General features: G+C 42.0%; 1 protein-coding gene across 1 annotated transcript in view; it reads right to left on the bottom strand.

Annotated features, from left to right (window-relative positions):
• Positions 1-1013: 1013 nt before the first annotated feature.
• Positions 1014-27377, bottom strand: part of MADCAM1 (mucosal vascular addressin cell adhesion molecule 1) — a 35888-nt gene continuing 9524 nt past the window's right edge. Inside the window, exons 2-8 of the mRNA XM_089657462.1 lie at positions 26039-26207; positions 21088-21354; positions 10957-11262; positions 7836-8039; positions 4106-4306; positions 3840-3992; positions 1014-1381 (exon numbers count right to left, since the gene is read on the bottom strand). Of these exons, the coding sequence (XP_089513588.1) occupies positions 1179-1381; positions 3840-3992; positions 4106-4306; positions 7836-8039; positions 10957-11262; positions 21088-21354; positions 26039-26207 (1503 nt within the window). The 3' untranslated portion in view covers positions 1014-1178. The remainder of the gene's footprint in view (positions 1382-3839; positions 3993-4105; positions 4307-7835; positions 8040-10956; positions 11263-21087; positions 21355-26038; positions 26208-27377) is intronic.

Below are 27377 nucleotides of genomic sequence, written 5' to 3' on the forward strand. Positions count from 1 at the left end.
AATCATGTCTCGGCATTTGTTCTTTTTTCTTTTACCTTGTTTCAAGTGAGAAATACAGTTTATTAATCCCTGTGACATCATCACCAGGCTGGTAAAGTTCTTGCAGGGGTAGCTCCCAAAGCTCCGTGCCTGCATTTATTCCATTTTACTCACACATGCACTAATAATTCTATACTACCTCTGGTCATTTTCTGTAGTTTGGTATGCCTATGCCTGCATTTTAGATGCTACCTGGTGCATTTTATGCATTTGGAAGTTGATTGTATAGTGCATGTATAGTTAAAACCTCAGTCAGGTTTTTCTTGCTATCTGTGTCCCCTGATGGGTTAATTCACTTTTCTATGTTTGTCCAAGAAACCATTGTCACTGAGACAGAACGTGATGGGAAATCCAGAAGTTTTGAACTGTCACCGGAACAGGCGAGAGGAAATCTTCCAATGGGGACATCTGTTCTGATGATAACTAAGTGAAGAATTCCCCTCACTATCTAGAGATTTCCTCTCACTTTCTGGTTATCAACTTCTAGAAATAGTAAAACACTCATGTTTATCCTGAGTAATAGCATATAGCCAACAGTACATCTCAGAATCCTGAGTCAGTTGATTCATTAATCAAATTATATAAATGTGTTGTTTTGTGAGTCCTCCTATCTTAAGCTGGCCATAGATGGCTTGCAATTAGGCCGGTTTGGCAACCCATCAGGTTTCTTTCTTGCAATCACTGCCTGCGGCTGCAAACGCGAGCAATGATCACTGTGTTCTGCTGGTGGGAAGGCTCCCTGTGCTCCCCGCCAACAGAACACAATAGCACTGTGGGAAGGATTCCCCATCAACACTGACTGTGTTGATGTGGGAATTGAGAAATTTTCTTTGCATAATGATGTGGAAATTGAGAAAATTGCATAATGTATGACTAGCCTTAATTGTTGTTCCTATACATCATGACACATCAACTATTGCTCCAATATAAAATCATTAACATACATTGACCTCCAAGAAAGCTTTACTACTCCATTATACGCTTGATCATAGAAAAACATTTTATTTTATATAAGAAAATTATTACACAACTAGGGATCTGTACCAGCTCAGTCATTTCAGTCTCTTCACAGTAGCTCTCTAGCTCTGGTTGTATAGTGCAAATGTCCATCTTGTGATGCAGTAAATGTCAAGGGTTCCTCATCTGACTGATCTATAATGAGATGATTCAGTCTCTAAGCTGTATACAAGATCTTTTGCACCATGTTTACAATCTGACCAGTGAATCTGACTGGGCTGAAAGAAACCTTTTTTATTCAGTTGTCTCCAGATTTGCAGAAAAATTAGAATGCTTCCAGCTAGACATGCAGCAGGAACAGCCATCCAGATAATGTTTATGTCATCTGAAACATAATTGGATAATAATTATTATTATTAATATTATAAAAAAAAGTGTAAATTCTGTATCACAAATTAAAATTAATACAGGGAATGCTGAACAGCTGAAATGTTATGTATAGTGGTTTTATAAAAACAAAAAGTCTTTCTTCTTTGGTTAGGGTTATCCATTACCAGGGGCGGACTGACAACTCATGGGGCCCCTGGGCAATAGGGGATCATGGGGTCCCTGTGCCCTTGCCCAAACTCAAAAAAAGACTATAAAAAAGGTACCAGGGGCATCTCATGGGGCCCCCTACTGACCCCCCGGGCAATAGGGGATCATGGGGCCTCTGTGTCCTTGCCCAAACTCAAAAAAGCCTATGAAAAAGTTACCAGGGGTATCTCATGGGGCCCCCTACTGACCCCGGGCCCTCGGGCAGTGCCCGGGTTTCCAAACGGTCAGTCCACCCCTGTCCATTATACCACTCCTTGCTGCACACACCGCAGCCAATCCCTTAAAAATATATTGTGTTACAGCATGTAGCAGATGGGGAACCATTGAGTTTTCTCTGCTTAAGTGGAACTAAACTCATCAATTTAATTGCTTCCCAAACCAGTTACACTCAAAGCAACCATACTGACAGCTCAGTCCTGCTCATTGCCCTGGGAGATTGTGGCTCTCCCTGTGTAACCAGCAACACTCCACTCCATGGTCTGCTACTAGTTAGCTCTGATGATTTGGTTCTGGCCAGCTCAGTGGATTGCTTTAAAAAAGCCCTGGATTATTTCTTAGATACACAGAATATAACTGGATACTAACATTTATAGGTAAAGTTGATCCAGGGAATATCCGATTGCCTCTCGGAGGATCAGGAAGGAATTTTTTTCCCTGCAGGAGCAATTTGGATCATGCTTTGCTGGTTTTTTTTTTCCTTCCTCTGGATCATGTGTGGGTATAGGATTATAACCTTTTTTTTTTAATGGTTGAACTGGATGGACTTTTGTCTTTTTTCAGCCAGACTAACTATGTAAATATGTAATTTTCCTTGTGTAATCTGCAAGACTGAACTGTCAGTTTGACAGCTTGGGTCCTGCTTTGTGTTCAGTTTGGAATGAAAGATACATTTGCTTTCATTCATGAATTACTGCTTTGTGTAAAAATAAATAACCACAAGCTTTTAATAAACAAAAGTTTAGCCAGTTTAGCCCCTAATTAGTTTTTATTAACTCCTACATGCCCTTCTTTTTTCAGATTTTTTTTTAAATCATTGATATATAATCTTTTTTTAAGTTTGTGTGAGTTTGTTTGCAGCACCAAATACAAAAAAAAATATTTTGAGCCAGAAATGTGATTCTAGTGCCTTTATAAGAGGAACAAATCACTGAATAAAATTTAAGGTGACTTTTATTAGTTTTATTAACTCTTCATGCCCTTTGTTTAGGTTGTATTTATTTATTTATTTTACCATTTTTATTAGTTTTTGTATTACCAAATTAGGCTGCATTCACACTTGAGCAATTTGTAGCTTAAAGCTCCAAAAACACTCAAACTTAACAAATCATTTGTTCTCTATGGTGCCTGTTCACAAAATGATTGCACAAACAGGTACCATAGAGAACAAGTGATTTTTTTTTAAGTCTGAGCATTTTTGGAGCTTTGCGCATCAAGTTACAAATCGCCCAAGTGTAAATGTAGACTTAGGGGAGGGAGGATGCACTTTAGTTTCCATGCCTTGGGTGCCAGAGGACTTGTCCCAGCACTGGCTGCAATGCAGATGTATAAATAACATGGGGTGCATATGTAAAAAAAAATACTCTTTCTAATATACTGGAATCATCAGATAAGAGACTTTACATGATACATCATGTTACACAGAGTTTTTCATGAAGAGTGTACTGACCTACTAATAATATGTCAAAGAAAAGTCAAAAATGTTTGAGCTTCATGTGTGTTCTGTGCCTCAAAAAAGCATCCAAGCATTGCATGGCAGCCAGACAGTTAGCATTTTCAGGAAAAGTCAGCAGGGTCAGTCCACATCTTATACACATTTTTCTTTAAAATGGACCTGAACTTATAAATTAAGAGTTGCTATGTTATAGGGAACATTTACAAATATTAGAAAAACAGAAGTGCTGCTCCTGGAGTGTGAGTGTGCACAGCAACTGCTTTGTCTATAGCCCTTATAGCACTATATCTGCCATGTGAGATCTTAGCACTGCTAATATCAGATATTCTAAAATTTGGAGTGAGATTTGTGATGTTGCTACTGTGCTGCTCACTGTTCTCTTTTCTGGAGACTCTGACATGAGGAAGTAAAGCCCTGCCTCTACCAAGATGGCTGTCTCCAAATGGACAGAACAAGGCATGGTAATTTAGTATTATTGGCTGATAAACCACATGACCACTACTTGCTTTTTTGGGCACAGCTTCCAGAGATCAGTTCCTCTTTTGCTCTAAAAGCATTTTCTTTTCTTGCTTACCTTTTTCTGGATGAGGGAGAACTTTATGAGTGGTGAGGCTGCTATACTCAGTAGATGACAATGGAGATGAAAATGTCTTCTGTGTTGTCGGTGTTCTTGTGGTCATAACTATGGTTGGGTTTTCAGTATTTATCACTGTTAAAGCCAAAGGATCTGTGATCCGCAGTACCAATAAAGCAAGGAAAAATATATCACCATTGTTGCTCCACAATACATAAAATACATAATGGTGTTAAGTAGCAGCAACATTTTCTCTCCATGCTCACCTGTGTCTGGAGTAGAGAGCTCTTTGTGTGAAGCAAGACTGCTAAACATTGTAGATCGTGGTGATGGGGTCCTCTCTTTGGGGGTTTCTGTAAACACAGTTGTGGAATCCATGCTTGTAGAAAATGTTGTAGGCGTTCTCATATTTGTGTCTTGGATTTCAGTATTAGTTAAAGTTCTAGCCAAAGTATCAATGGCCTTCACTGTGAACAAAGCAAAGAAAAAAAAAATGTCAAGTTGTAAGTTAATGAAAAACAATTTCTATGCAGAATATCTATCAGAGCCTTTTTCAACCAGGGTGCCTTCAGGGGTGCTTTGGCAAAATGGCTAGAAATTGCATACAAGCCAGCGGGTAGATAAAATCACATTGCAACCTTCCATCCACCGACGTACTAACAACCAGTTATGTCATTAGTTGATAAGGAGGACATCGGGTGCCTGTCCCACCCCCTAACCTTCAGTACTGGGGTTACGTTAGTTGAGTGAGGAAGAGAAAATGAAGGAGAGAAGAAACACTGGAATACTAGTCAGTACCAGTGTGCAAAAGCTTATTTGCTTTGGAAGAATAAATTACCTCTTGGATTTCCAACATGTTTGGATATTGTGCGTTGATAAATCTATTAATTTAGTTTTTATTACATTTTAGAATATGGTGCCTCGAGATTGTTCATAATTTTAAAGTGTGCCCTGATTGAAAAAAGTTTGAGAAACACTGGTCTATCATATACTGTAGATGCTAATGCTCTCAGTTAAAAAATGTCAATCATCAGTGCAATTGACAATTGATTTGATATAGAAATAGAGATATAGAAATATAATATGGCTGTTGTAGTTACAAGAAGTCACAAGATAACACTTAATAATGTATACTGAAGTTTATGTAAAAGACACAAATGAATGCAGCTCTGCATTTATTAATAAATTATTAAAGTGGAACTAAACTCATTCTTTCGACTATTTTCCTAGACCGTTACATTCAAGGCATGCCATGAATGATAACTGCCACAGTTGCTTATGCTCTCAGTCTCAGTTTGTTTGTTTGTTTTTTCTAGAAACAGCCACAGCTTGAGTAGAACAGCATGTACCCTGCCAGCATGCTGCAGTTTGGAACTTTGCTCCTGTAGGGAAACAGTAATCTCATTGCAGAGGGTGACTCTCCCGCTGCTGAGTTGGAGCCAGAACTCTCCAATGGGTGAGGAACATAAGCTTTCTGATTGCAGAGCCATTAGTCTAACTCAGTCGGTGTGTTGCACTTTTGCAATGAGAACACTGCTTCCCCACAGAGAGTAAGGTGATCAATCTGTAGCTGCTGGCATGGCATAGGCTTTTCAATAAAGGCTGTGGCTGCTTTGGAAAGAAAACTAACTGTAAGACATGACTTAATTTTAATAGCAGAGGTGATCAAACTCTTTATTCCTGTGCCAACATCCCTCGAATTCTACACATTGTAAACATTTTCACATTAATGGGACTTTTTAGGCACTGTATACAACAAGAACAGAACTTCAATAAAAATTATATTTTATTTGTACATAAATCATAAAACACATCCTGAAATCAAACCAAGGGCTGATACATAGTTGTATACAAGCACCAGGTTTCTATTTAGTCTCCACAATCCAACATTCTATGTCTACATTCTTCAACCGGATGGCATTCATTGCTTATGTGGGAAAAGTCCAACACATTTCAATGAACTCTTCATCAGAGGCTGGAGTCAGAACTTGTTAATACATGGTGAGAATCTTATCAGCCAAGGTTTAAAACAATCCTACTTCTGGACCCAACTTGGTGACTGAATGCAATCATGTGTCGTGTATATCTCCCATTCCTATTCTGGATTTACCAGGCCACTTTGGACACATTGCAGACACATCTATGCCTACCTGTTTGGTTCTCCTTTGGTTCTTGTCTGTACCCTGCTCCCCTGGCAACCATTCAAGCATTCCTGGGTCCATAACTGGGATTGTTGTTTTACATTTTGGCTGACTTGCATTTTTGAATGAAATCATATAAATTGGCTGTTATGCTTGCCTTTATCATAATGGACCTAGGAAAATACAGTTTAAACCAGAGGTTGTCAACTTGGGAGCTAAAGGGGGCCTCCTTGACCACCAATGGGACACACATAACATTCAATATATCTGATGCTTGAGAGGACTGTCAGAAACTGCAGACCTAATAGAGGAAATGAGGGTCAGAGAGTGTGGACAGGATACATTTTTAGCTGAGATATGCAGCAGAATCCAATATGAAACTGGGAACATGTTACATAAGGCTAATAGAGATCAATGCTATTACCCTAATCAATGTTCCTTCTACAGACTGCTGAGGTCTGAGGGCCACATATGGCCCTTGGGCTGCAGGTTAGGCACCAGGGGTTTAGACTGTGTTGGGCACTGTGTTGCAACAAGCAACATCAAAATAAATAAAAACAAATATTTAAATAAAAACCCTTTGTCATTTAAGGCTCCATTTACACGTGTGCAACTTGTCATATGACTTTGGACACTAAAGTTGCATGATAAGTTGTTCCCCATGTTTTTTAATGACAACCATTCAAATATGTACTTCTGAAAGTTGCAGCGACTTCAAAGTAGTTCATGCACTTCTTTGTAACGACTTTCATGCAACATGGGTGCCATAGACTGCAATGCAAACCCTCAAAAGTCATATGAAAGTTGCATCTGAATGTTATACATGCAAAAATTGTACAACTGTTGTCCATTATCATTAATGAAAGCCAAAGTCTTATCCAAGTTGCATCAAAGTTACGTCAAAATATTTGAAAAAAAAATATCTCCTAGATTGTAAGCTCCGAGGAGCAGGGCCCTCCTATCCCTCTTGTATTGAACTGTATTGTTGCTGTAATGTCTCCCATTATATTGTAAAGCGCTGAGCAAACTGTTGGCGCTATATAAATCCTGTATAATAATAATAATAATTTGTCTCATCAGATAACAGTCGGCTACAAGATGTTGTGAAGGAATATGTGAGTAAGGTATTAAAAAATACATGGGCTGCCTTGAGAAACGTGTGTGGAGAGGTTGACATCTTTGCACCATGATGGTAGCAAGCCCTTATTCTCCTTGCTCTCTCCCTCTTTTCTCTTACCTTTTTCCTTTTCATCTTTAATCCCCTCCGGTTCATCCTGGAAGGTCTTCTTTTTCTAATATTTCTTTAACTACTCTAGTTGATTGACACCTCTGGCCTTGTGACCGAGAATATACTGTAGCTCAGTGTATCTCCTCATAATTTTGTGGTTCGACTCCCCCTATCTTCATTTTCAGTTTTTTATATTACCACTGAACCTATGTTCTACTTTTTAAGAACATCAGAACATCATCTTCATGCTCAGTTTCACTAAAGCAACAATCTGCTCATTGTAATTCTTTCTTATTTTGCTATTTATTGAAACTGTACTTTGGGTTGCACATTCCAACATACTGTCTCAGTCAATTGGCTCTGTATGTCTATGCCAGCTGTTAATAAAAACTTTTGTAAAATAAAAAAATTCATTGGTTATCACCGCTGATCTCCTTCTGAAAATGCTAGCTGCCTGGCTCCAGCACTTATTCTACAGCAAATAATGCACAAAAGTCAGAAACTCCTGCTCTGTATATGTGTTCTGTGTGTAAAGCCAAAGCATTATGGTAACATCCAGGTAACTAGCCTTTTCAGGAAAGGTCAGCAATGGTAGCTTGGATTCCTTTAATGCTAAAACTTGTTTACCTGTGTCTGAAGTAGGGGGCTGCTTGTGTGTGGTGACAAGGCTAGATGTAGGCGGAGGTGATGGGGTCCACTTTTTGGGGGTTCTTGTGTATAAAGCTGTGGGACCTGTGGTTGTAGAAAATATTTTGGGTGTTCTTGTAGTCATAGCTGTGTTTTGGTTTTCAGTGTCAGGCGTTGTTCTAGCCAAAGTATCACTGGTCCCCACTATGATTAAAGCAAAGAAAATTATTAAAATTGTGTCACCAAAACACAGAATTTATTAAATCTTGCACTTTAATGGCTTCCTAGAGCCTTGAATGTAGAGCTTTGAATGTAGAGACTTCTACAAAAGGGGCACACAGAAAACAATGATTTTCTGTTTGCCCTGTTTGCATTTCCACACTGATGGAACATAGAGATACAGACAAATACAGACACATTGATTAAATTAAAGTCAGTTAATTTCATTAAAGTCATTTCATTCCATTAATGTTGAGAAATAAAAAAGGGGAAACAGTACCTTGCATTGTAAAGACACAAGGCACCGCTCAAAAGAGTTTTAATTTTTTTCTATAGCTATACCATTGGCCACGTTTTTTTCCAAATAAAATAACCATTTGCGTACTGTAAATATGGTTAGGCTGTTAAATCCCCACAGCATTTACATGTTATGCATTATTGCAATGAATGTGAGGCCTTATTTACTGAAGAGTACATATTTTAAGTGATAATTAAAGTGACCCAAAACAATATTCTGATTCTCCAAATATAATCCATACCCATCCACTAATTAATGGCCCTGTAATCTATTTTTCATGTCATCATTTATTACTGTGTTATTTTACCTCCTTATAGCATCCTCTGTGGGCTCCAAATCTCCTTTTCCCTGTCAATTCCATTTGTTTGGAACCAGTAGTGCATGTTAGTTGTGGTCATGTGTACTGCTCTATGCACACTACAAATCCCATAGCCCCTAGTCCATCTAGGGAACCATCAAGAGAGGGTGGCTACGTTCCTGCATACAGTGGGACCATGGAGAACAAATTAAACCACTCTATCAGTAAGTTGGATCACAGCAAAAACAAAAAAAGGGAATTTACTTATTTATTTATTTCAGGTACTTATATAGCGCCATCAATTTACATAAATATTGTACATTCACATCAGTCCCTAACCCTCAAGGGGCGTACAATCTAAGGTCCCTCACTTACATTCATACATACACATACTAGGGGCAATTTAGACGGGAGCCAACTCACCTACCAGCATGTCTTTGGAGTGTGGGAGGAAACCGGAGTACCTGGGGGAAACCCACGCAGGCACAGGGAGAACATGTAAACTCCAGGCAGGTGGTGCCGTGGCTGGGATTCGAACCGGCAACCCTAGTACTGCCAGGCAGAAGTGATAACCACTTAGCCACTGTGCTGCCCATAATTTGGAGATTTGGAGGAGGTTGAGAGCAATAGAATGGACTTTCTTTGAGTTAAGAACACATAATTGTATCGAGTTTTTTTTAAACAAAGTGTAGTGTCTCTTTAAGTGCAGTAATCCATAGCAAGCAAGTATAATCCATCTTGTACTGGTCTGATGTATGCTGAATAATGTCTAACTGGTTGCCATGGGTATGGAACATCTATGTGTTCCTCATAAATGTATTAGTTCAGCATTGCTGGACAAATTAAAAAATTATTACAAGTAGGTTACATAGTTAGTCTGGTTGAAAAAAAAACAAGTCCATCCAGTTCAACCAATAGAAAGGAAAAATAAATAAATTATTCAATCCTATATACACAAACCTATACCCACAGTTGACCCAGAGGAAGGTAAAAAAACCCAGTAAGGCATGATCCAATTTGCTCCTGCAGGGGAAAAAATTCCTTCCTGATCCCCCAAGAGGCAATCAGATATTCCCTTGGATCAGCATTACCTATAAATGTTGGTATCCAGTTATATTATTCTTTAGGAAAGAATCCAGATCTTTCTTAAGACAATTTACTGAGCTGGCCAGAACCAGCTCTTGAGGGAGTCTATTCCACATTTTCACAGCTCTACTCTGAAAAAAACTTTCCGCATTCGAAGATTAAATCTTTTTTCCTTTAGACATAAAGAGTGCCTCATTGTCCTCTGTGATGATCTTAAAGAGGTGTTCCAGGCTCCCCTCCAAAAAAATCAAAAGTTAGAAGCCACAAATACTGTAGCTGTAGTTTTAATATAAGGACACTTACCTGTCCAGGGGTCCAGTGCCATCGTCACCTGCGCTAGTTCCTCACTAGCATCTGGGTTCCCGGTGCTGGCATCTTCAGTAAGAGAAACCAGAAGTGAAGCCTTTTAGCTTCAGTTACCTACTGCCCATGCATGAGTCACACTGTGCCTTATGATTGGTCCCATAGTCTTCTGGAACCTATAGAGTGTCCCAGAAGACTGGGGGGGGGGGGGGGTAGACCAAACTTTCAGCTCAGTTCACCATGGCCAGGTACCCGTTTCCCCCTCCCCCCATAAAAGTGCCAAATGTGGCAGTGGAGGGGGGGGGGGGGGTGCAAACAAGCTCTGCTTTAAGGTGAATAACTCTACACTGAGTTCACTATATGAACCACTGATGTATTTATACATGCTGATCATATTTCCCCTAAACTCCTCTTCTCAAGAGAGAATAAATTCAGTTCCTCTAATCTTTCCTCATAGATGAGCTGATCCATGCCTCTTATCAGTTTGGTTGCCCTTCTCTATTTCCCCAATATCCTTTTTGTGAACTGGTGCCCAGAACTAAACTGCATATTCCTGATGAGGTCCTATCAATGATATCTTTCTCTCTCTGCATTCCATACCTCTTTTAATAGAAAGGATTTTGCTCGCTTTAGAAACCACAGCTTAGCATTGCATGCAATTATTAAGCTTGTGAGCTACCAGAACACCCAGATCCTTCTCCAGCATTGATTCCCCCAGTTGTAGGTGTTGCACTGTTTAGCTGCTCCATTAAAATGCTAGACAAAAACTAGTGTAATGTAGCTCTTACCAATAGAAAGAAAAGGACCGGCTGCGTAAATATGAGTAAAACTGTAAACTCATTATACAAATTAGAAAAAAAAATGTAAAATAGAAGAAATAGGTGAGTTTGCAGTAACATAAGATAATGTATATGTACCTTCTTTAGGTATCTCCAGTATCCCCACTCTTCTGAACCTCTGTTCACCTATAGACAGTTCGGCTTCACACCTGTATAAAGTCTGAGACTTCAAATCCTTATTGCTGATCTCCCAGCTCCAGGTGAAATTGTATATATCCAACTCTTCATCATAAGTCAAATCCTCAGAATAGATGCCCAACTTTTCAGAATCTTTATAGCATTGCACATCAATGTCAACACTAGGACGCATTCCCTTCATTAAACAATGCAGATAGGAAATGCCGTTTGTTATGCTGGTGCTCAGAAGCAGAGTTTCCGGGAGAGCTACAACAGAGACATAAAATTATTGTATAGAAAAGTTGACTAATATTAGGCTGTAATAAAAATATTGGATGCATATGCACAATGCTGCTATAAGAAATACGGGGGCCCTGAAAAGCCTACCTGACAGCCCCCCCACCACCAGAAAATATCAAAACTATATTTTCGCTACAAATATACTGAAATCATTCTTAATGGACACAAACACAATAAAACTTACAAAGTTCCTGCTAAAACTAAAATATTAATCTGTATTGAGTTAATAAATAAAGCTCTGTGGGGTTTATTTACTAAAGCTGGTTCACTCAGAATCTGGTGCAGCTCTGCATAGTAGCCAATCAGCTTCTAACTTCAGCTTGTTCAGTTAAGTGCACGAGATTCTGAGTGAACCAGCTTTAGTAAATAAACCCCTCAGTGTATAAATGAGGTCTTGGGGACCTAATGTCTCACTTTTTGAGACCAAGAAAGGGATTGAGGATATTCCTCAATCCCCTTCTCTGCAGCCTCAACTACATTACAGATTAATGAGTCGGTCTATACAGAGGCTTCCAGTTCATTCACAAATGGAAGCATGGTAAATAATGTTTGCTATGGTTCAGTTATGATCAGGAATGATAGGTACTGAACACTGTTTTCATTGACAAAAGGAAGGAGCCGATAAATATGACACATTAATCACCCCTCTCTGCCGCTCTCCATCCTGAACACAATCCTGTGACCCGCAGAAGCTGCAGCTGGTGGGAGGGAGAGGAAGAGAAGCTGGAAGTGCTGCGGGGAGGGCACACAAGGGGATCAGGGCAGAGGAAAGGAATAGGGATGATCGGAGTGGCGGGGGAAGGTGAGCAGAGAGGGGAAGCAAATACAGGAACCAATTCCCCTATGGCTCCCCCCACAGCAGATGAAACCAGGAGGTGGGAGAGGAAGAAAAGCCAGCTGTGCTGCAGGGGGTGCCACGGGATCTGCTTCAGCAATCAGGAAGTGCAGCTGGCCATCCTGCTGGTCAGGTGCCCAGGCCCCCCTGTTGAACTGATGGGGCTTGGTACAGGAGGGGTGGCTGTATTGTCTTATTAGCATTTTTCCGGTTCCTTGTCTGAATATGCAATATATTGTACATAATGTATTGTGGCAATCAACAGCAAGACCTCCAAATACTTCATGGCATGCTGAAGTAAACATTCTCCAGTTGCCTACAGTTTAAGCTTAGGTAGTATTTCTCAGTACAAAATGGCTTTTCATAACCCGTGTTTGACTTTGTTCACTAATTATAAATCTGTAGTTAAAGCTGAATTGGTATCAGCTTCTTGTACTCTCTGTATAGCAGAGCCCAGACTGGGACAGGAAGAATCAGTACAAGGGGCCAGTCAGTTGTGCTGCTGTGCTCATGTGTTGACAAGGAACATGCTAACAGGAGGAGAAAGCAAAGTGTTAGAATGGAGTTCAAACATCCGCTTTTTCTATTACTGTCCTGTTACATGCTTGTGGAGGCACAAGACCTTTAAAGTATAATTAAATGCACAACTTTTCTTTTTTTTTGTTTTGGATAGATTTGAGAGGGATCAGAACACTTGGCAGTGTTTATTGTTGTCTGTGCCCCCGTTAGGGAGATTCACCCTCTATTTGTCCTGTTTACCAGAATCAATGCAAGTTACATAGTTAGTCTGACTGAAAAAAGATAAAAGTTATAATCCTATACCCACAGTTGATTCAGAGGAAGGCAAAAAACCCAGCAAAGCATGATGCAATTTGCTCCTGCAGGGGAAAAAAATCCCTTCCTGATCCCCTGAGAGGCAATCGGATATTCCCTGGATCACCTATACCTAAAAAATATTAGTATCCAGTTATATTTTGTGTATCCAAGAAATAATCCAGGCCTTTTTTAAAGCAATCCACGGAGCTGGCCAGAACCAACTCTTGAGGGAGTCTATTCCACATTTTCACAGTTCTTACTGTGAAGAAACCTTTCTGTATTTGGAGATTAAATTTCTTTTCCTCCAAACGTATAGAGTGCCCCCTTGTCCTCTGTGATGACCTCAGGGTGAATAACTCTACACCGAGTTCACTATATGAACCACTGATGTATTTATACATGTTGATCATATCCCCCCTTAATCTCCTCTTCTCAAGAGAGAATAAATTCAGTTCCTCTAATCTTTCCTCATAGCTGAGCTCCTCCATGCCTCGTATCAGTTTGGTTGCCCTTCTCTGTACTTTCTCCAGTTCCCCAATGTTCTTTTTGTGAATTGGTGCCCAAATCTGAACTGCATATTCCAGATGAGGTGTTACTAATGATTTTACAGGGTAATATGATATCTCTCTCTCTGGAGTCTATACCTCTTTTAATACAAGAGAGGATTTTGCTCGCTTTAGAAATCGCAGGTTGGCATTGCATGCCATTATTAAATTTGTGATCTACCAAAACTCCCAGATCCTTCTCCGCCATTGATTCCCCCAGTTGTACTCCCTCCTAGTATGTATGATGCATACATATTCTTAGCCTCCAAGTGCAGAGCCTTACATTTATCAACATTAAACCTCATTTCACATACTGTAGTTGCCCAATTAAAAAGTGCATTGAGGACGGCTTGTAAGTTGAAGACATCCTGTAAGGACGTTATTCCACTGCACAGCTTGGTGTCATCTGCAAAGACTGAAATGGGATTTTTAATCTCAGACCCTATATCATTTATAAATGTATTAAAAAGTAAGGGTCCCAACACTGAACCTTGGGGTACACCACTGATGACCCCAGACCATTCAGAGTATGAATCATTAACCACTACTCTTTGAATACGATCTTTTAGCCAGTTTTCTATCCATTTACATACAGATTTTTCCAAGCCTGTAGACTTTACGTTACACATTAGCCATATTTGGGGAACTGTGTCAAACGCTTTTGCAAAATCCAAGTATACCACGTCCACAGCCATCCCTCTGTCCAAGGTTTTGCTCACCTCCTCATAAAAAGAGATTTATTTGACAACTTCTGTCTTTCAGGAATCCATGCTGTCTGTTGCTTAAAATATTTTTTTCAGCAAGAACTCATCTATGTGGTCTTTTATTAAACTCTCCAGTATCTTCCCAGCTATAGAAGTTAAACTAACAGGTCTATAATTACTTGGTAAAGATTTTGACCCCTTTTTAAATATAGGCACCACATTGGCCTTACGCCAATCCAGTGGTACTATGCCAGTCATTAAAGAGTCCCTAAAAATGAGAAACAATGGCTTTGAAATGACAGAGCTCAATTCTTTAATGACCCGTGGGTGTATGCCATCTGGTCCAGGTGCTTTATTCACCTTTATTCTGTCTAAATATTTTTAGATCATATCAATTGTGAGCCAATGTGGATCATCTGGAGCTGTGTCAATACCATGCCCATTATGGACAAGAGCTCCTCCATGCTCCTTTGTATATACAGAGCTGAAGAAGGTATTTAATACATTTGCCTTCTCTTTGTCCCCAGTCACCCACTCTAGATTATTTTGTAAAGGGCCTACATGCTCGGACCGGACCTTTTTACTAATAATATATTTGAAGAATTTTTGGGGGTTTGTCCTTCTATTGCTTTCAATCTGTTATTCGTTTTCAATTTTTGGGACTTTGATTTTTGCATATTCTTTTTGCATATTCTATTATATTCTTTGTAATGTTTAAACAATGATAGCGTTCAAAGTGAAAGTAACATTTTGGATTGTCTTCAGAAAAGTAATAGAGGGAAATCTTCCAATGGTGACCTGGGAGTCCCCAAGGAATTTCCTTAATTTGCAGAGATTTCCTCTCACTTCCCATTGGGCTATGGGACAGGATGTGAAGGTAAATCTCTGCAATGCGACACAGATGACGAAAAAAAATCTTACAGGGGTTATAACACTACTTTACTCTATCCAAAATGAAAAAAATAAAGTTTTGCCTATAATTCTACTTTAACCTTTTGGCGCTGGCCGAACGCAAATGTGCGGCCTCCTGGCGTCTGGACACCAAGCGGCCGGATATTTGCACTCTATTACGAAAAAAAAAATATGTGCTGAGAGCATGCGCCTTGCGTGCTCCCAGCACACACGTTCAGTACTCACGGAAAGGTCCCGATCTCCTCTTTCCATCAGGACCTTTCCCGATCATGTGACCGTGAATCATGGCAGTCACATGACCCTAAAACCCCACCTCCCAGCTTCTGGAACCCTTAAAGGGCTGGGAGGCACCGGCGCCAAGGGGTTAAGTGTTACCTAACTGAAGAAATATCAAGTCTGAGTCAAAGAAAACGCTCACTCCCGTTTTGGTGAAGGTGAAGAGTAACAACTGGGGGTCTCTTAGCAACGTCCTAGAAGTTTTTTATTCAGGCTTCATGAGGTATGTAAATGGCCTTGTCAGGGCAGGAGCCGAGGAACGGACAGGCAGGCCTAACAATGTAACGCACTGGCTGACGACAACCACCACCCACAGACCGAAGTCCCTCAGGGCGCGGAGTCTAAGTCCCAGGCTGCCCTTCACCAGGGCCCCTGATGGTGGGGATGGACTTGACGCAGCCAGGAACCAGGTCGCGGCCCCCGAGACACCTCAGCTGCGGTAATGGCCGCCGCCAATGGCGTGTAGCTGGTGGAAGAAACAAAAGAGTAGTCAGACAAGCCGGGGTCAACAACAACAGGACAAAACAGTACAGGACAGCAGACGAGAATCACAGGTCACAAGCCGGGTTCAGCAACAGAGGGTCAGATCAAAGGAGAATACAAAGAATAGTCAAGACAAGCCGAATCAGATACCAGGAGAGTCACGAGAGTCAGAACAGAGTAATAGTAACACAAAGACACAAGTGCAAAGAGCATGTGCGGGCCACAGGCTTATATGTCATCAGCCACGCCCCTCTGGGGGGTGGACCTCAGAGACCTGAAGGCATAAAAAGGATTCCCATCATGCACAGCAGAATCCAAGATGGACGCCAGCACATGGAGTAACATAACCTCAGGGAAAAGGTAGGACCTTGACAGTACCTCCTCCTCAAGGGCCCCTCCCCCTCCGCGGCTCAACAAAAGGTTTCTGAGGAAAGCGGGTATGAAAAGCGCGGAGGAGGGCAGGAGCATGGACATCCACGGAAGGAACCCAGGAACGCTCCTCAGGACCATAACCGCGCCAATGAACCAGGAACTGTAATCGACCGCGCACCAATCGAGAGTCCAGGATCCGGCTCACCTCATACTCCTCATGACCGTCAACCCGGACAGGACGGGGCCGAGGCAGAGAGGTAGTGAAGCGATTGCAGATCAGAGGTTTCAACAGGGAAACATGAAAGATATTGGAGATCCGCATCCCAGACGGAAGGGCAAGGGCATAGGCCACCGGATTCACTTTGCGGAGAATGCGGAAAGGACCGACAAAACGGGGAGCTAGTTTGGGTGTGGGCACCCGAAGATTGAGGTTGCGAGTAGACAACCACACCCGATCGCCGACCTGGTATGAAGGAGCGGGCAACCGTCTGCGATCAGCCTGGAACTTTTGGCGCTGAGCTGAGTCCCTCAAGGCCCTCTGGATCTGCCCCCATGAAGAACGCAGGGCAGCAAGATGGTTCTCCACAGCCGGAATGTCCTGTGGTGAGAACCTCTCAGGTAATACTGCGGGTTGGAACCCATAGTTGGCCATGAAGGGCGACATCCCGGAGGAGGAGTTGACCGCCGAGTTCCTGGCAAACTCTGCCCAAGGCAGGAGATCGGCCCAATCGTCCTGATGGTCTGAAATATAACATCGAAGGAATTGTTCTAAGGCCTGATTGGAACGCTCCGCAGCCCCATTGGACTGCGGGTGGTAGGCTGAGGAAAAGGAGAGACTAATACCCAACTGGGAGCAGAAGGCGCGCCAGAATCTGGACACGAACTGACTCCCGCGGTCCGAGACAATCACCTTAGGCAACCCATGCAGGCGAAAAATCTCCCTGGAAAAGACCGTGGCCAGTTCTTGCGCTGTTGGTAATTTCCTGAGTGGAATGCAATGGCACATCTTGGAAAACCGATCGACGATCATGAGGATGACCGTATGACCCCGAGACACCGGGAGGTCTACAATAAAGTCCATACCTAGGTGTGACCAAGGACGCTCCCCATTGGGAATGGGTTGCAGAAGACCCAAAGGGAGATGCCGTAGAGACTTATTCTGGGCACAGATCGAACATGCCGCTACATAAGAGGCAATATCGGCACGGAGGGTTGGCCACCAGAATAAGCGAGAGACGACCCAACACAGCTGGTTCTTCCCCGGATGCCCGGCAGTTTTGGCGTTATGGTAGGTACGCAGCAGACGTGTGCGCAATCCCTCGGGTACAAAACATCTACCCTCCGGCTTCCCGGGGGGAGCATCAGATTGAGCCGCCAAAATCTGCTCCCCAAGAGGAGAGGTCAGACTGGTGCGAATGGCAGCCAGGATCTGATCTGGAGGAATAACTGAGATTGGCTCAGAGTCTTCCCTGGACAACTCAGAGTATTGCCGTGATAACGCATCAGCCCTGACATTCTTGGAACCAGGCAAATATGAAACCACATAGTTGAAGCGTGACAAGAACAGAGCCCATCTGGCCTGGCGGGGTGTCAATCTTTTGGCCTCCAAAAGATAAGTCAGGTTTTTATGATTGGTAAGAATGAGGACCGGAACCGCAGAGCCCTCGAGCAGGTGCCTCCATTCCTTGAGAGCCAGAATGATTGCCAACAACTCCCTATCTCCAATCTGGTAGTTGCACTCTGCAGAGGAAAGCTTCCTGGAGTAGAACCCACAGGGAAGTAGGGGTCCATCGGGCGACCGATGCTGAGACAGGAGAGCGCCTACTCCCGTCTCGGATGCATCAACCTCAAGGACGAAGGGCAATCCAGGATTGGGATGAGACAGTATCGGAGCCGACGCGAAGGCGGATTTCAGAGCCTCGAACGCTACGATGGCCTCGGGTGGCCACTCGTGAGGATTACTGCCCTTCTTGGTTAGGTCTGAGAGAGGCTTTGCCAGCGTGGAGAAGTTCCGGATGAACTTCCGATAGTAGTTGGCAAAACCCAAAAAGCACTGAATGGGCCGAAGACCATTGGGACGAGGCCACTGCAGAACCGCCGAAACCTTCTGAGGGTCCATGGAGAATCCCTCCGCAGAAATGATGTAGCCTAAAAAGGCAACTTGAGATCGATGGAATTCGCACTTCTCAAGTTTACAAAAAAGTTCGTTCTCACGTAATCGTTGCAGCACCTGCTTGACATCCTGGATATGGGACTCCATGGAGGCAGAGTAAACCAGGATGTCATCCAAGTAAACTACCACGCACTGCTGCAACAAGTCACGAAGGACATAATTTATGAATTCCTGAAAAACTGCGGGCGCGTTACACAACCCGAACGGCATCACCAGGTATTCATAGTGACCGGTTCTGGTGTAAAACGCAGTCTTCCACTCATCCCCCTGTTTGATCCGTACGAGGTTGTACGCCGCCCTAAGGTCAAGTTTGGTAAAGACTGTTGCCCCCTTAAGGCGGTCGAATAACTCAGTAATCAAGGGAATCGGGTAGGCATTCTTAGTGGTGATTCGATTAAGACCCCTATAATCAATGCAAGGCCTCAATTCACCACCCTTCTTCTTTACAAAGAAAAAGCCCGCTCCTGCTGGGGAAGTAGACTTACGAATGTGCCCCCGGGAAAGCGCATCCGCAACGTATTCCTCCATGGCCTTATTCTCCGCAACCGAGAGAGGATACACCCTGCCACGTGGAGGAGTGGCACCGGGTTGCAAGGATATGGCGCAGTCGTAAGGACGATGAGCAGGTAAGGCACCAGCGCATACCTTATCAAACACGTCCTGGTACTCCCCATAATCAGAGGGCAACGCAGAGTCCAAGGAGGCACACAACACCTTAACCGGCCCACGGATGCACCCGGCCCCACACTGTGGAGACCACGAGAGAATCTCGGCAGTTTGCCAATTGAAGGTTGGATTGTGCATCTGGAGCCAGGGATACCCCAAAACCACCGAATAGTGCGGAGAAGAAATCACCTGGAAACAGGCCAACTCCCTGTGAACAGCCCCAATAGCTACTTCCACTGGCACAGACTCGTGGGTAACCTGCGGTGGTTGCAGGGGCCTGCCATCTATCGCCTCGAGAACCAATGGGGTAACTCGAGCCTGCAGGGGAATGGAGTGCTGGGCAGCAAACGAGCTGTCCATAAACAACCCGCTGGCCCCAGAATCTACCAACGCCTGGGCCGTCACCGAGCCCTCCGCCCAAGAGAGGACAACGGTGATCAGTGGCTTATCTCTGCGGAACGCCGGGGACGAGGAGACTCCACCCAAGATCTGTCCCCGACAGGATCTCAGGTGCGAGCGTTTCCCGGACGGACCGGACAGGACTGCCGAAAGTGCCCACCAAGACCACAGTACAGGCAGCGACCCTCCCGACGCCGAGCGGCCCGTTCCCCCTCGGAAAGGCAAGCAAACCCCAGCTGCATGGGCTCACCACCAGACAATCCATCCCCAGGAGGCGTGGGAGGAGAGGGAGGAACGGGTGGGACAGAAAACGCAGGTGCCAGTCGATTGGAAGGCCTCCGCAGGCGTTCCTTGAGTGAAGGCCTCTCCCTGAGCCTGGTGTCAATCAGGATCAGGAAAGAGATGAGCTCCTCCAACACCACAGGCAGTTCCTTAGCTGCAATCTCGTCCTTCAGTGTGTCAGAAAGACCATGGGAAAACGCAGCCACCAGAGCCTCATTGTTCCAACCGACCTCTGCCGCCAGGGTACAAAACTCTATGGCGTACTCGGCCACGGTCCGTGAACCCTGATGCATGGTCATGAGCAGCTTGGCCGCCGAGGCGGAACGAGCCGGTACATCGAATACCCTATGGAAGGCATCGACAAAACCGGAAAAATCTTGAATCACCGGGTCGTTCCTCTCCCATAAGGGATTTGCCCAGGCCAAGGCCTTGTCTGAGAGTAGTGAAATTAGGAACCCAACCTTTGACCTCTCAGACGGGAAGGCGTGGGGTATTAATTCAAAATAAATACCCACCTGGTTGAGGAACCCACGACACTGACTCGGCTCACCCCCAAAGCGCTGTGGAAGAGGGGCAGAGCCAGTCATACCTCTGGGTGCCGCTGATGCAGCTACCGAGGTGGTGGACGCAATAGGCGGAGAAGCAGCGGGAGAGACCACCGGAGTGACTACCGGCCTAATAGCACCAGGAGCAAGGTGTGCAGTGCGTGCAAGCAGAGTTTGCAGCGCCTGAGCGAACTGATCCAACAGGTGATCCTGTTGATCGAGTCTGGCGACTAGCGTTGGGAGCAAAGGCGTGCCTGCACCGTCAGGGTTCATGGCACTTGTGTAATGTCAGGGCAGGAGCCGAGGAACGGACAGGCAGGCCTAACAATGTAACGCACTGGCTGACGACAACCACCACCCACAGACCGAAGTCCCTCAGGGCGCGGAGTCTAAGTCCCTCAGGGCGCGGAGCAAGGGACCCACTATACAGCTGCTGGCAGAGGACAGGCTTTTCTACTTTTGCTTTAGTAAAAGAATGAACTGCAAAACTCCTCGAATGCATTTAGCTGATTTAAACATCTGGTTCACTTGGGCTTTACATACCTGCTTGTTTTAGCTTGTCATAAAAAAGAAGAAACAAAACTATTGAACACTATGCTTTTAAATATACAGTATAAGACTAGTAACACAGCAGCTAAAGGTATTATATTTGCAATTAGTCTTGGCAAACACCTAGATATGAGTCTTTTGTAAAATTTGCATCAATAGGTGCTGCTGTTTACTTGTCTGTGACATATATTCCTACTGTACCCCACAGAAAGATATATAAAATACATCTTCATACCGTATACTTGAAGAGACACACTGTTATCCAAATTCTTGCGGCGATCAGGGCAGGTTTTAACACAGATTTTGATGCCTTCCATAGAGATGCTGGCATTTTCTATTGTCAGAACGCTATAACCAGGAGCAGTAAACATGCTGCCAAGGTTGGTGTCAAGCCCCTTCCAGTTGGTAGTACACAAAGGACTATTAGTGGAGCAATTTAGTTTTATTGATCCTCCAAGGGGCACAATTGGGTTCTGAGGTTTTATAATTAAGACATTGTTAGCTGAGGAAATGTAAAAAAGAAGCATTAAGAACTCGTGTACAGAAAACATGAGCAGTGAAACAATACAGTATTGATTGCATGTATCCTTAAATGTCACCATATACAGTATGTTACTATTTGACTAAATAATCTTTGTATAATCAACTTGAGATTTACCAAAACTATGTAATATAAGGACCTACAAATACTATCCAATCACTATGTGTCTAATCAGGTAGGTTGTACTATTATTATTATTATTATTATACAGGATTTATATAGCGCCAACAGTTTGTTCAGCACTTTACAATATAATGGGAGACAATACAGCAACAATACAGTTCAATACAAGAGGGTTAGGAGTACCCTGCTCCTTGGAGCTTACAATCTAAAACAATCAGATTGTAAGCTTGTTGTATCTTCCAGAATATTTTACTTATACTGCAATGCACCCAAATGTTTTCCATATCTGTCTGTGTATGTGTTTAATTGAACTAATGTGTTAAATATAAGTACATTAGATATCATCAACAGTGATGCTGATTTGACTGCCCCAACCTTGCAAAAAATATGAATTTCTTGCTACTCCTTTCTCAGATGTAAGAAGTGTAGAGAGAAACAGGATACAGTTATGTAACTATTTTGCCTGCTGCCATTGTTTTTTACTAAAACTGCTGCATGATTGCTCCAATCTTGTTTAGTGATGGAAGGTAAAACAAATCTTACTGCCTGAACCCGTGAATTTGAGACCAACAATGTGTAGACAGGTGCTGTTTGGCCTCCATGCACAGGTGACGCTGTGTGGCAGTCGTCATACAGAGAGAGAGCGGAGAAAAAGGGAGAACCCATGTTCTTCTGAGACATGGCTGGATCTAGGTGGGTGCTGGGGTTGGCGGCGCCCCTCAGATTTCTTTTGCCCCCCTCAAAGCCAATTGCTTTTGCACTGAAGTACCGTATTGCAACTGCAAGCCAATCTTCACCTTGTAGCTAAAGCACAGTCCCATTGACTGTAACATGAATCTAAGCATCCAGGTCACAGCAATGTGTACTTACCCAAGCAGCTGCTATGTTAATTTAGGCCCCATTCACATTAGGCGATCTAGAATTGCAGGCAGAATCACAGCAATTCTGCCTGTAATTCCAAAGTACAGCAAAATGTGCTGTGCCCATTTGGGTGCCATTATTCTGTTTTGTAATTTTTTCAGGTTGTCAGTAAAAAATGTTCTGTCAGTACATTTTTCATGTCTTGTCAATAAAAAAAAGATGACCAAGGGTTGGCAACCCTGTAAACCTCTGGTGTGTCTGCTCCACGATTACTGCTTCCTGTTATTACCTCATTCTGACATGCTAAAGTAATGAATTAGGAGTCTATGTATAAAAGTCACACTATGCGATTGTCTCAGCATTTGTGCAAAAGTCACAAATACTACCAGTAATGTTTGCAATATGTGTGAAATGTCAGTTTCTATTTTTTGCCTTTCACAGGGTGGATGTAACCAGGGGCGGACTGACAACTCATGGGGCCGCCGGGCAATAGGGGATCATGGGGCCCCTGTGTCCTTGCCAAAACTCAAAAAAGCCTATGAAAAAGGTACCAGGGGCATCTCATGGGGCCCTCTACTGACCCCGGGCCCTCGGGCAGTGTCCGAGTTTCCAAATGGTCAGTCCGCCCCTGGATGTAACATCTCTGAACATTCAATCCTAAAGCCTTAATAACTTTTGACCAGAAGAGGAAATAATATGTGGGACACCTCTGCACTGTGTACAAAATCTATGAAGATTCCTATGCTCACGACAGGCAGTGTAATGAAGAGGAAACTGCTATACAGAATTCAATGTTTCAGAGACGGAACTTGTTGTTTGACAAGTTTACTGGATCAAAGACCTTTACAGATTAGCAACAGATCACCTAAAGTAAACAGCGGAGTTTTGCAATATTGAAGAATCTACAATCTTTAAGATTGTATGGAGATTACAGTACATAGTGGACAACTTTATAGCTAGTTAAGGCAAAGGAAAGTAATAGAAAGCAAAATGGTTGAAAGTCTAACAGAGAATAATGAAGAAATTGTTTTTGTATTTTTCATATATAGAGGATGGCTTTGGGGGACGGGGTCTTGTTTTGTCTAATTCCAGCAATAGTTGTATATAATTCAAAATACAACTCCAAAAGTAAATGTATTTATATCACCTGCAGGTACCAATGGCAATACAAACAGTAAGCATTTTGGGATTCCAATATCTCATGAAGTAAATATGATAAATTCTCCAGTAAAACAAAAATAATTAATATACAATTATATTTGCAGATTTTAACAGCTAATTCACAGCAGTCATTTTACAGATTGTTATTTGGACAAGAGTTTTTTTTTTTTTATAAATTTAAACAATTATGGGGATTTTCCTGCTAGTTACATTTAATTGAAATGAAAAAGTGCACAATTTGTCTAGATGGTGTCTTTCTATATTATATTATTTTGTGCATTATGAAAATACTAGACTTCCACAAGTGATCAGGATCTGACATAGATTCGTGCAGATGTCTTCATTAGTTACAGGAAACAAACTGCAGTATGACGTTTTGAGATCAAAGATACAGCGTATTGAAGTAGTGCTCCAGTTTCACCATAATGATAATATGAAAACACTGTCTACTAAGGTGCACAAACACGTTGGTTAAAAAAATGTTCATCAATTTCTAGATCCACCAATTAGCCTTGGCAGCCAGTACACTGAAAGTGGGACACTTCTGTATTTGCAGCTATGGGTAAACACCTACAGTTAAATAACATATTGTTACAGATATATTAGCTCAGGCTTTCTCAACCAAGGTTCCTCCAGAGGTTGCTAGGGGTTCCTGAGGCAGTGATAGATTGAATACTGCCTGCATAGTTGTAGCACAAATGCCAGTGGCATGGAGCCAATGACCAATAATGCAAGGGGCACTACACTGATTGCCAATGTAAGGGGCATTCCTTCCCCTGAACAATAATGAAAAGGGCTGTTCTGCCACTTCCCAAGATAAAGGGACAATTTTGCACTGACCAATTAAGAGACATTTCTCCACTAGCCCTGTAGTCACTGTCTTTGTTTTTCTAGCCATTTGTAATATTAATTTGGTTTCATTATTATTACTGAACATATTGTAATCATATAGAGTTGTGGGGGGAAGATGTGGATGAATAAAAAAAATCATTCCTTCTGGGTGTCATATACATCAAGTATATCATTGATTTGGTACACCGTTGATCACATTTACCTAATATGAGCTGTAGATATCATTTTAACAGGGGTGTGCTGAGAATTTTTAAAGAGTTCCTCTGTTGATCAAAAAAAAATGAGAATTGCTGTCTTACATGAAGCTTGAGTATAAACATTTTCAATATTTTAAAAGGCTTTTTTTAAATTATATTATTTATATTATTTTTATTATATTATAACTAGTCATTGGACCTGGAAAATAGTCAGTTTAGCACTCTTTATTATTCATTGTCTGACCTGTGAAGAATTCCAGTTTTGGAATCCAGGCAAATATAATCTTTTTTGTTTACAACTTCCTTCCAACTGGACATGGCTTCATATATCTCCTACCAGTTCATCCCCCACAGTTATTACCTTTTGTAGCACAGGCCCCTCTTAGATTGTAAGCTCCAAGGGGCAGGGCCCTCCTATCCCTTTTGTATTGCACTGTATCATTGCTGTATTGTCTCCCTTTATATTGTAATGCGCTGATGATAAAGACGCTTAATAATATAACGTAAGGCGCTATATAAATTCTGTATAATAATAATAACATTCAAGAGACTCAAAACATTTGTAGTTTTCTGACTCATCTGATTTTCAAACCAATACATTCATTATCAAATAGATCATAAAATTCATTATTATTATTTATTTTATTTATTTGTTACAGGTACTTATATAGCGCCGTCAATTTACGCAGCATTTTACATATATATTGTACATTCACATCAGTCCTTAACCCTCAAGGGGTGTACAATCTAAGGTCTCTAACTCACATTCATACATACATATACTAGGGCCAATTTAGACAGGATCCAATTAACCTACCAGCATGTCTTTGGAGTGTGAAAGGAAACCGGAGTACCCAGAGGAAACCCACGCAGGCACAGGGAGAACATGCAAACTCCAGGCAGGTGGTGTCGTGGTTGGGATTTGAACCAACGACCCTAGTACTGCCAGGTGGAAGTGCTAACCATTTAGCCACTGTGCTGCCCATTATTACTTAACAGACAGCATTTTGAAATGTATAGTCTTTTTAAAGTTTACAGTACTGTATATTTACCATTACATTTTAAATTGTGCAATATTGATGTCACATTTTAAAATTTTTTAAACTTTCACATTTTTAAATTTTGATCTGATAGGAAACTAAAGTTTTGGTTTGCTTATTTGTTTTAAATTCATTGTATTTAAGCATGTAGTATATTCCTAATGTATTTTGTTTAAACTCCAATGTGTTGTGTCATTAAAGTGACTATTAAAAGTTAAGGCAATATAAAACTTTTTTTTTTTTTTTTTACCTTTTAGCTGAAATATTTGCACAATACCAATAAGTCAGTATAACAATTAAATATGAGATTAACACATGAGCTCCTCAGTTATACAAGTAGTTTTAAGAACAGTGAAGAAAAGCAGATATGCATTTATTACTACGTAACAGCTGCACTAAGTGTTCTCTTACCTCTGACCAGAAGAAAAAATTGGAGAAGACTACAGCAAATCACAGAAGGAGCCATGGGTCTGAATGATTGTTCTTTCACAAGGGTTCCTTCCTCTTTATGATTGCTTGCTCTTTCCTTGAGATTTATATATCCATGTGTGACCTTGACTGGGGATAGGGACTCTTTGGACTTCAAGAAAATTCAGATGAAGGGTGGAAAAGATTAGTAAGAAAGAAATACGGGAATCCAAGAGGTGAAAAATAGGACATCGGCAGGGAATTTTCAACTACATTTCAGAAAAGTGCAGTGATGTTTTTCTGTAAAGGTTCTTATCCAAATATATACAAATGGGAAATCAGTGTTGTGTAGAAAGGTAGATGACAATCAATAAAAAAACAAATCTGAAGAGGCCATGGCTTATTTTTCTTCTTATTGAACCATTTTCTAAGGCTCTGAATGCTACACTTGTCCATAGTGCAGCTCTGTCTGTTGTTTTGATTTCTAAATTTAACTTGATGCACTTACATTTTTCTTATATTCTTAGTTTGGGATTTTCAGCCACTTCATCTTGGTAATGGCTATGTTATAAAATCACATTTATTAGGCCTCATGCACACAGGACGTTTTAAAAACGCTCCTCCTCTTAGCAGGAGTTTTTTGCTTTTACAAGTGTTTAGGCACATTTACAGGAGTCAAGCCCTTGGGCGTTAATGCATTTCATTGGCCAGAATAATAATTTATTCTGGCCATTGAAATTAATTAGTGCTAAACGCAACTAGCGTTAACACGCATTTAGATGCGTCAAGCGTTTTCTAACAACGTTCTGCTGCACCTGGATGCACTAGTAGTGGGGTTTTTTTTACAGCTCCTAAAAGCCTTGTCTCTAAAATCTTCTAAAAGTCTATGTGTGCATGGACACATAGGATAATATGGAGGGGTGTTTGGAAGCTGTAAAAAAAATGCCTAACACCCCTGAAAGTGGCTGCACCGTGTGCATGAGACCTTAATGATACCTTCAGTCTAGGAACTGAATGAAGAACAATGAAACTACATACTTGAAAGACAAAAATAAATACTAAATGAGGAGGGGTGGGGGAACAAAAGGAAGAAAGGGAAGTTGATTATGCAATATATCAGATGTGCTGCTGCTAATATAGGTGTACCATGCTGTACAAGCTGCAGCCTTCATGTATATTACCCCAGTGGCAGTCTAAAGGTGGATTTATGCGGTTTATCTCTAGTGCACCAGTGGTAGTGCACTTTTTAATGTGAGTGTATTTTCAACGTTTTATTTAATAAATAGTGACATTTTACGGAAAGAACTATGGTTCCTTTTATGCTTTGAATTATGGGCATCAA

This window comes from Staurois parvus, unplaced genomic scaffold (genome assembly GCF_062004578.1).
Source record: "Staurois parvus isolate SC_StPar_1 unplaced genomic scaffold, SC_StPar_1.0 ptg001003l, whole genome shotgun sequence".
In the NCBI taxonomy this organism is placed as follows: domain Eukaryota; kingdom Metazoa; phylum Chordata; class Amphibia; order Anura; family Ranidae; genus Staurois; species Staurois parvus.